Below are 9,886 nucleotides of genomic sequence, written 5' to 3' on the forward strand. Positions count from 1 at the left end.
CTTTAAAATGTGAATAAGTTAAAAAATATAACACCGATTTCAATGAAACCTCTTCCATTAGCACCAAAGGGACATTGGTGAGTAAGGTGGACCTAAAATTGTTGCACTATCGTGTACAGTTTTGGCTGTAGTTCATGAACAAACAAACAAGAGTTTTAAAATATAGATGGGACAAATGCAGGCAGATGGGACGAGAGTAGATCATGCATCTTGGTCGTCATGGACAAGTTGGGTTGAATGGCCAGTTTTCATGCTTTATTACTCTATGCTTATATCACCTGTTGTCATTTTCCAATGTTTCGATATGTTTGATAATCAGAGATGTTTAGAAACTGCTGGATTTCAATAATTAAAAAAATATATTAATAGAGAAAAAATATTGCTTTTAAAATGCATCAAACTGTCTTTAAATTTGAGACATTAGTATTAACTAAATGAACTATTTAGTAGCAAGGGCAGCACAGTGGTGCAGCGGTCGAGTTACTGCCTTACAGCACTTGCAGCACCGGAGCCACGGGTTTGATCCCGACTACGGGTGCTATCCGTACGGAGTTTGTACGTTCTCCCCATGACTTGGACAAGAAGGACCAATATCCTTGTAGATCAATCTAGATCCTGACTCAGTGTTTGAAATTATGATGACGTGGCCATTATGGAGACTTAGTTACAAGAGGGACAGGGTAGGGCTGGCAGCTCAATGATGCTGGGTTTTGATGTTTCAGATGTGATATGGAGGGAGGTAAACGCGATGTGTGGGGCAAGTTTTTTTACACAGAGATTGGTGGGTGCCTGGTACGTGCTGCCAAAGCCTCTGCCGACAGCAAGAAGCAGCAACAGGTGAGAGGGAAGGGTGCCCCAAGGTGACCGAGAGCATCCTGTCGGTGTGGGTGACCTGAAGAAAGCGCTGCCCCCAGGGGCTACAATGTGAGCCGCAACAACAGCCGTGTCACTGGACCATGCGGTGGGTGAAGGAGGGCTCGCTTGGCACCTTGTGAGTCGGGGCTGGGGTCGGAAGTCAGAGCTCTAAACAGCCGGGGAGACAATGAGAGCTGGGAGTGGCATTGGCAGGTTCATCCACTATATCTGAAATCCGTTATAAAGGGGTCCATTAAAATGAGGGTTTACAGTATAGAATAAGACTTAAACTATACCAACCAGATTAGAGGTTCCGTAACATTCTTAAAGCGTCTCACATTTTTTGCCTTTTCATAGATCTATAAAAAACAAAGTATTTTTTGTTTATTTTCAAGGATAACATTGTTCGATGTAATGAAGTAGAAATTGGAACTCTGCAATGTTAGTCTCACACAATGTGTAGAATAAAGAAATCACAAATCCAGGCACTCTGTACAATTACACAGATGTGTCAGAAGTGTGGCACGGTGGCGCAGTGGTAGAGTTGTTGCCTTACAGCACATGTAGCGCCAGAGACCTGGGTTCCATCCTGACTACGGGTGCTGTCTGTACGGAGTTTGTACGTTCTTCCCGTGACCGCGTGGGTTTTCTCCGGATGCTCCGGTTTCCTCCCACACTCCAAAGACGTACAGGTTTGTAGGTTAATTGGCTTGGTATAGTTGTAAATTGTCCCTAGTGTGTGTAAGATAGTGTTAATGTGTGGGGATCGCTGGTCGGTGTGGACTCGGTGGGCCAAAGGGCCTGTTTCCGCGCAGTATCTCTAAACTAAACTAAACTGTCCATCAAGGTCTCCAGAAGCAGTGTGAACCGTGATTTTCAATCTCTCCCTGTGGTTCGATTTGTTAAAGTGGTGGGTTCCACTTTGCTTCTTCAACTAGTGCCTTGAGGTAGAATAGCACTCTAGTGGTGGGTGGTTATTGGAGATAGGCGTCTAAGTACTCATGGAATATTCGTCCATTAGATTGTAGGATTGGGCATCGTGTTGGTTTCGATCTCCAGCAATAAAGAACTTAAAATGCACGAGAACAATCTCAAATCTCTCTGCCTGGAATCGAGTTCAGACGTGGGTCAGGAATGGATGGATTGTTTAACTGATGCAGGTTGAGATCTTCAGCCTTCAATAAAGACCTGCTCTTGCAGTTCAGGTCTCCAATGCTTTCAGAGCCTGTAATCATGGTGCAGCTTTGCAACATGACGTCAGTCGTCTGCTATATACTGATTGATGTCAGTGAAACACACCAAAATAAATCTCTACAGAATGCATGGTTAGTTGATTTATAATTGTCGCATGTGCCAAGATACAGCGAATAACATTATTTGTGTGCTCGCTAGTCTAATCATGAGTACAATCAAGCCAATGGATATGGCAAACAGTAAAATGCCAGAGTGCAGAATATAGCATTACAGTATTGTAACCTTACAGTTGCAGAGAAATGTGCGTTAAAAACGCAAGGGCTGCAATGAAACAGGTTGGGAGCTTGGGTCTGCACTCTGAGCCTGTGAGAGGACTATTCGATAGTCTAGTCATATGGGGAACAAATTCTTCCTGAATCTTATACGACGTGTTTTCATATTTTTGTACTGTCTGCCTGTTGGGAGAGGGTAGAAGAGGAAATGACCAAGGTGTAACCAGCACATTTGAAACACATATGATCAAGTTTTTTAAACTAATAATAAATTAATCATTATTACATCCATCTGTGGCCCCCGTCATAATTTCCCTCAGAACAGATATCTGCAAAGCCCAGCTGGTGCCACGAACACTGCCTGGTCCAACATGGCTTCCGGCCCAGAGCCAATGGAAAACACCAGCTACAGTTCTGTTCAGTGGGGTCCAAATCTGTTTACATTTTCAATGTTGTTGGATCATTCATGCAGGCTGACCGGATTCCGAGTTTGAAAAGGATGCCTAATCTCCCATGGACTGATCTAACAATGTTTTAATCTTGATTTTGTGTGAAACCCTGCAACGTTAGGGTATTTAGTGTTCTTGATTTGGAATAATCTGACATTAACTTGTTGAGACAAAATCTTGTGTTGTACTTCTGCTTCACATTGGTGCAAAAAGATGCGCTGTTAATTATTGTAAACATCTTGAAGAAATTATCTCTTAACCATTTTACATTTATATAGAATACTTAAATACACTGTACACAAATAAAAGTTCAACAAGCAAGGAGAGAAAAAAATTTGGCATACCTTTTCATGAACCTGAGCTGAAATATTTGATCTCCTACGATTGATGGTTAAAGGCAATGTAATATTGACTGTTCTGTCAGGAAGAGCTAAAAGAAAGGATGAAATAGTTTATCATAATTGACATTTATTGAATGTCTAATTCCAAAATGAAAATGAAGTCATAAAGTCTGACAAAATCGTTTGATATATTCTCATTGATAATATAAACTAGTCATGGGAAATGTTCATGGGTATGAAGAGGTAGGGGGAGGACTGATTGCTTCCTTCATTGTTCTGATGACAGAAAGACGTACAGGTTTGTAGGTTAATTGGCTTGGTGTAAATGTAAAAAATGTCCCTAGTGGGTGTAGGATAGTGTTAATGTGCGGGGATTGCTGGTCGGCGCGGACCCACTGGGCCGAAGGGTCTGTTTCCGCGCTGTATCTCTAAATTAAACAAAACTAAACTAATATATAGCTCAACTCGATTCTCTCATTACCACCATTATCAAACTATCTAATTATTTGACCCTCTTCAAACAGAGTTGTATTAGCAGCTAAACCCAGGATAATTTGAAACAAAATACTTGATTCTTATTATTCCAATATGAAGGTGCATCATTTCCTCTTTGAACATGATTTTTTTTTCAATCAAACAGCTGCAAATCATATATATTTTAAAAAAACAATTAATAATTAGAATACTGAATATAGGCAGAAAATATTTTCTGGCACATTCAGTACCATCGAATTGGCTACATCTGTGATCATTTTGTGGTAATAAAATTGCAACGTCTGACTTAGATCTATCTGCAATAAGAAGAAAAGAGGAACTGCTCTGTTAATTCGATATCGAGCATATGTGTTTTCGTAACTTCCACCTTGCCCTCAAATTTACGTGGACTATCTCTAACACCTCTATCCTTTTCCTCGCTATCTATGTCTCCATCACAACATTATTTTCATCGTTCCTTAGAATGTAACGAAGTTCATGAAATATGCTTCAAACCAATTTGACTTATTCCAAGGGGACATCACGTTTTAATATTATCTTAATTTCATATCATCATAAATAATTCATGCACTTACCTCTAATAGCAGATGGTGATGGCACGGCTGTTGTAGTTGTCGCAGTGGAGCTTGTTGGTACTGAGGTAATAGCCAGAGTATTGGTGGGTACTGAAGAGGTTGTAGTGGTGTTGGATGGAGTTGTGGCAGCAGCAGTGGTATTGGTGGGTTTTGATGTAGTTGCGGTGGTGTTGGATGGTGTCAAGGCAACAGCAGTGGTATTGGTGGGTACTAAAGTAGTTGTGGTGGTCCTAGCTTGTGCTGATGTATTAACAGTGGTATTGGTGGGTTTTGATGTAGTTGTGGTGGTGTTGGATGGTGTCAAGGCAACAGCAGTGGTATTAGTAGGTACTGAGGTACTTGTGGAGGTCCTTGCTTGTGCCGATGTATTAACAGTGGTATTGGTGGGTTTTGATGTAGTTGTGGTGGTGTTGGATGGTACCAAGGCAACAGCAGTGGTATTGGTTGGTTTTGATGTGGTTGCAGTGGTGTTGGATGGTACCAAGGCAACAGCAGTGGTATTGGTGGGTACTGAAGGAGTTGAGCTGGTCTTTGCTTGTGCCGATGTATGAACAGTGGTATAGGTGGGTTTTGAAGTAGTTGCAGTGGTGTTGGATGGTGTCAAGGCAACAGCAGTGGTATTGGTGGGTTTTGAAGTAGTTGCGATGGTCCTTGGTGGTGTGGAGGTAACAGCAATGGTATTGGTGGGTTTTGATGTAGTTGTGGTGGTGTTGGATGGTGTCAAGGCAACAGCAGTTGTATTGGTGGGTACTGAAGTAGTTGTGATGGTCCTTGGTGGTGTGGAGGTAACAGCAATGGTATTGGTGGGTTTTGAAGTAGTTGTCAAGGTGCTTGATGGGGCCAAGGCAACAGTGGGGGTACTTGTTTGATTCAATGTTCCATTCGAAGGACTTGCTGTTGAACTGGTAGTGGAGGTAATTTCTGAAAATGCAATCAACTATGTAATGACTAAAATGCCGAGATATCCAAACAAATTTCAACAATTAGGAGAGTTAATATCTCAGTTAAGAGAATATATTTGATGTTTTGAAGCACAGTAGATGGATGCAGCAAGGAAGATGCATGGAAGCTTTCCATTGTCACCCATCACAAACTTTGCTCTAATTTAAAAACATTTCTCCATATTTGGGAGTCACCTCCAGTTGACAGTCAGTGTCCACTGAAAAGGAATGGTTGTACAGGTGAGTAAACTCTGGATGAACATTCAGGGAGACCAGCGGCAACAAGCAAGGTCTGGCACAACAAATCTGGTCCTAAGGCCCAGCAGGGAAGGGTGGAGGCAGACAGAGCATTGTGTTTGGAGAGTGGGTCAGGCAGGAGATGAAGGCAGGCCTTCAAATAGGAGCCCAGAATGGTGTACTGTCTCCCTGGAGCCAGAGTTCAGGACCAGCAGCAGAACATTTTTAAAGGGGAGGGTGAGCAGCCAGAAGTCATTGTGTACGTTGGCACAAATAACATGGTCAGGAGAAAGGGTGAGGTCCTGCAGAGTGAATACAGGGAGTTAGGAAAAAGATTAAAAAGCCGGATCTATCGAAAATGTGTAACAAAGAAAGAAGGAATGAGGTGACAATGAACACAAAGCAGTTTGTTGAAATGACTGAGAGACTTGAGACGGTAAGTCTTGATCTGCTTCACAGAAGCATCACCTATTGCTTTTCTCCAGAGATGCTGCCTGACCCACTGAGTTACTCCCACTTTTTGTGTCTATATTCGGTGTAAACCAGCATCTGCAGTTCCTTCCTACACAATATAACTGGTAGATTTGCAACTGCCCGTTATTAATGTACTTCAATTTTACTCCCTGTCAAAGAACTAAATATATATTCCTATTACATAAAAAAATATTTGTTGTTTGGACCTGTGCAATCATAATGTAAGAAACATGTGATTTTTGTCATTCTTAAATAAACTCCAAATAACTGTGTTAGATACCTTTGCTTCCAAAGATACCTCTTCTTCCAGAGTTTACTCACCTGTACAGTTGGACCCTTCATATCCTGGTCTACATGTACAGTTGAAAGAGCCTTCAGTATTTGTACAGATAGAATTATTTCCGGAACACTCAGTAGCGCATTCATTCACGTCTAAAAGAATAAACAAATGAACACAAGAATAGTTAGCTAAATTATAGAATCACCTATGCCTGGATTTTGCACTGAACAGAGAATCAGCAGACAACTGGTCAATGAGTTTACATCGCTTGTTAGTTAATGGAAAATCTGGTCCATTTAGTAATAATTTGATGTAACTCAGAAGAAGAGAACAGAAGCTTCTTTACATGAAAACTACTGTAGTAGAAAATTTCACTTTTTTTTACGGGACTATTCATATTGTTTTAATTATTCTTCATGATTTTTGTGTATTAAATGGTGATATTAAAAAAGTACCATACCAATGCAGAATCTGTTTGGCTTTCCAGTATATCCTCCCTTGCACATACAGGAGTAACCTCCATTTGAATTGATGCATTTTGCATTCTGGGGACAGCTAGATGTATTACGACATTCATCAATGTCTGAAAGAAAAGATTTACATTAGCAGCGATCGAAGTTCACGTAACAAATATAATAGTGATACGAAGTAATGAACATGCATAATGGTGTAAGATTAGATTTAATTTTTGCGGGTGATATTTTTACACGGTATTCTTTAACAGAATGCATACTTCCACTGCTATAGTTGGAGAACTTTCTGATATAAAGTATTGATTAACGGATGGGTGGGACATTATAGATGTGGAAATCTGATTTCTCCACGGAGCAAAAGACTTTGGCAGAGAATAAGGATCTCAATCTGAAACGTCACCCATTCCTTCTCTCCAGAGATGCTGCCTGTCCCGCTGAGTTACTCCAGCATTTTGTGTCCATCAGTGGTGGGGAAAATGCTGGAGTCAATTATAAAAGACGGAATTGCTGAGCATTTGGATAGCAGTAACGGGATCGTTCCGAGTCAGCATGGATTTACGAAGGGGAAATCATGCTTGACAAATCTACTGGAATTTTTTGAGGATGTAACTAGGAAAATTGACAAGGGAGAGTCAGTGGATGTGGTGTACCTCGACTTTCAGAAAGCCTTCGACAAGGTCCCACATAGGAGATTAGTGGGCAAAATTAGGGCACATGGTATTGGGGGTAGGGTACTGACATGGATAGAAAATTGGTTAACAGACAGAAAGCAAAGAGTGGGGATAAATGGGTCCCTTTCGGAATGGCAGGCAGTGACCAGTGGGGTACCGCAAGGTTCGGTGCTGGGACCCCAGCTATTTACGATATACATTAATGACTTAGACGAAGGGATTAAAAGTACCATTAGCAAATTTGCAGATGATACTAAGTTGGGGGGTAGTGTGAATTGTGAGGAAGATGCAATAAGGCTGCAGGGTGACCTGGACAGGTTGTGTGAGTGGGCGGATACATGGCAGATGCAGTTTAATGTAGATAAGTGTGAGGTTATTCACTTTGGAAGTAAGAATAGAAAGGCAGATTATTATCTGAATGGTGTCAAGTTAGGAGGAGGGGGAGTTCAACGAGATCTGGGTGTCCTAGTGCATCAGTCAATGAAAGGAAGCATGCAGGTTCAGCAGGCAGTGAAGAAAGCCAATGGAATGTTGGCCTTCGTAACAAGAGGAGTTGAGTATAGGAGCAAAGAGGTCCTTCTACAGTTGTACCGGGCCCTGGTGAGACCGCACCTGGAGTACTGTGTGCAGTTTTGGTCTCCAAATTTGAGGAAGGATATTCTTGCTATGGAGGGCGTGCAGCGTAGGTTCACTAGATTAATTCCCGGAATGGCGGGACTGTCGTATGTTGAAAGGCTGGAGCGATTGGGCTTGTATACACTGGAATTTAGAAGGATGAGGGGGGATCTTATTGAAACATATAAGATAATTAGGGGATTGGACACATTAGAGGCAGATAACATGTTCCCAATGTTGGGGGAGTCCAGAACAAGGGGCCACAGTTTGAGAATAAGGGGTAGGCCATTTAGAACGGAGATGAGGAAGAACTTTTTCAGTCAGAGGGTGGTGAAGGTGTGGAATTCTCTGCCTCAGAAGGCAGTGGAGGCCAGTTCGTTGGATGCTTTCAAGAGAGAGCTGGATAGAGCTCTTAAGGATAGCGGAGTGAGGGGGTATGGGGAGAAGGCAGGAACGGGGTACTGATTGATAGTGATCAGCCATGATCGCATTGAATGGCGGTGCTGGCTCGAAGGGCTGAATGGCCTACTCCTGCACCTATTGTCTATTGTCTATTGTCTATTGTAAACCAGCATCTGCAGTTCCTTCCTACACGAGTTCGCATGACCATTAATTGTAATAAAATAATGATTACGAACAACATAGTTTTGAGATTTTATTATAAAATGCACATTGAGAACGACCAATTTTGTCAGTGTGTGAGACCTGAGGGGCAATTTTTCTGCCTTTGATGAGTCATTGAAAAGGCCCTAGTTTGATGAACTGCATCTCGAGATGATAAAAAAAATAATTACATTTTTTTCATGATTCAGTTATATCACAAATCAAATGCTCTGGGCTCTGGGCTTTGCTTTGCACCAGTATTGGGGTTATTAATTTGGTTTATTATGTTATTTACGAGTATTGTGTTTATGGGCCTGTTATACTGCTGCAAGTAAGAATTTCATTGTTCTGTTGTCGGCATATGTGACAATTAAACACACTTGAGTCTTGAAAACAATATTTAAAACTAATTGCAACAACAATTGTCAACAAAACCATTTGCAATAATGAATACTTCGAATGGGTTGAACAGTATGTTATTTTTTCTTCCGTTCCTTTGTAAAAGAAGGCGGCATGGTGGCACACCGGTAGAGCTGCTGCCTTACAGTGTTTTCAGCGCCACAGACCCGGGTTCGATTCTGACTACAGGTGCTTGTCTGTACGGAGTTTGTACATTCTTCCCATGACAGCATGGGCTTTCTCCCACACTCCAAAGACGTACAGGGTTTGAAGGTTAATTGGCTTGGTATAAATGTAATTTGCCCCTCGTGTGTGTGTAGTATTGTGCTAGTGCACAGGGATTGCTGGTCGGTGCGGACTTGGTGGGCCAAAGGGCCTGTTTCTGTGCTGTATCTCTAAAATAAACAAAACAAAACTAAAATGTGATTTTTCTTCAGGTGACAAGCACTGGCAGCTTACCATCACACAAGGAGCTGTTTGTTGCGTTTATTGCGTAACCTTCCTTACAGCTGCAGATGTAACTTCCCAACACATTGGCACAGATCTGCTCGCAAGAGTCTGTTTTGTTTTGGCATTCATCAAAATCTACAACAGCAAGCAACAAGACATCAAAGAGTTGTTCACATTTTTAACAACAAAAATCTGTAACAAAAATCAACCATTTGTGACATATCTTTTGCTTAATCCAATTATTCAGGCAGGCACAAGAACGAGTCGCATCCCGGCCATTCCCTTTTCTCTCCTCTCCCATCGGGCAAAACATACAGAAGTGTGAAAACACACTCCTCCAGATTCAGGGACAGTTTCTTCCCTGCTGTTATCAGGCAACTGAATCACCCTACTTCAACCAGAGTGCAGTCCTGAACTACTATCCACCTCATTTGTAGACTCTTGGACTACCTTTGATCGGACTTTACTGGCTTTGTCTTGCATTAAACGTTATTCCCTTATCAGGTATCTGTACACTGCGAAAGACTCGATTGTAATTATGTATTGTCTTTCTGCTGAATGG

At 41.7% G+C, this 9,886-nt stretch overlaps 1 protein-coding gene across 1 annotated transcript in view; it reads right to left on the reverse strand.

Moving 5' to 3' along the window:
* Positions 1-278: 278 nt before the first annotated feature.
* Positions 279-9,886, reverse strand: part of LOC144589756 (uncharacterized) — a 42,266-nt gene continuing 32,658 nt past the window's right edge. Inside the window, exons 2-8 of the mRNA XM_078394855.1 lie at positions 9,334-9,459; positions 6,574-6,696; positions 6,155-6,265; positions 4,182-5,102; positions 3,115-3,200; positions 1,156-1,214; positions 279-335 (exon numbers count right to left, since the gene is read on the reverse strand). Coding sequence (XP_078250981.1) covers positions 326-335; positions 1,156-1,214; positions 3,115-3,200; positions 4,182-5,102; positions 6,155-6,265; positions 6,574-6,696; positions 9,334-9,459 — 1,436 coding nt within the window. The 3' untranslated portion in view covers positions 279-325. The remainder of the gene's footprint in view (positions 336-1,155; positions 1,215-3,114; positions 3,201-4,181; positions 5,103-6,154; positions 6,266-6,573; positions 6,697-9,333; positions 9,460-9,886) is intronic.

This window comes from Rhinoraja longicauda, unplaced genomic scaffold (assembly GCF_053455715.1).
Source record: "Rhinoraja longicauda isolate Sanriku21f unplaced genomic scaffold, sRhiLon1.1 Scf000073, whole genome shotgun sequence".
Lineage (NCBI taxonomy): Eukaryota > Metazoa > Chordata > Chondrichthyes > Rajiformes > Arhynchobatidae > Rhinoraja > Rhinoraja longicauda.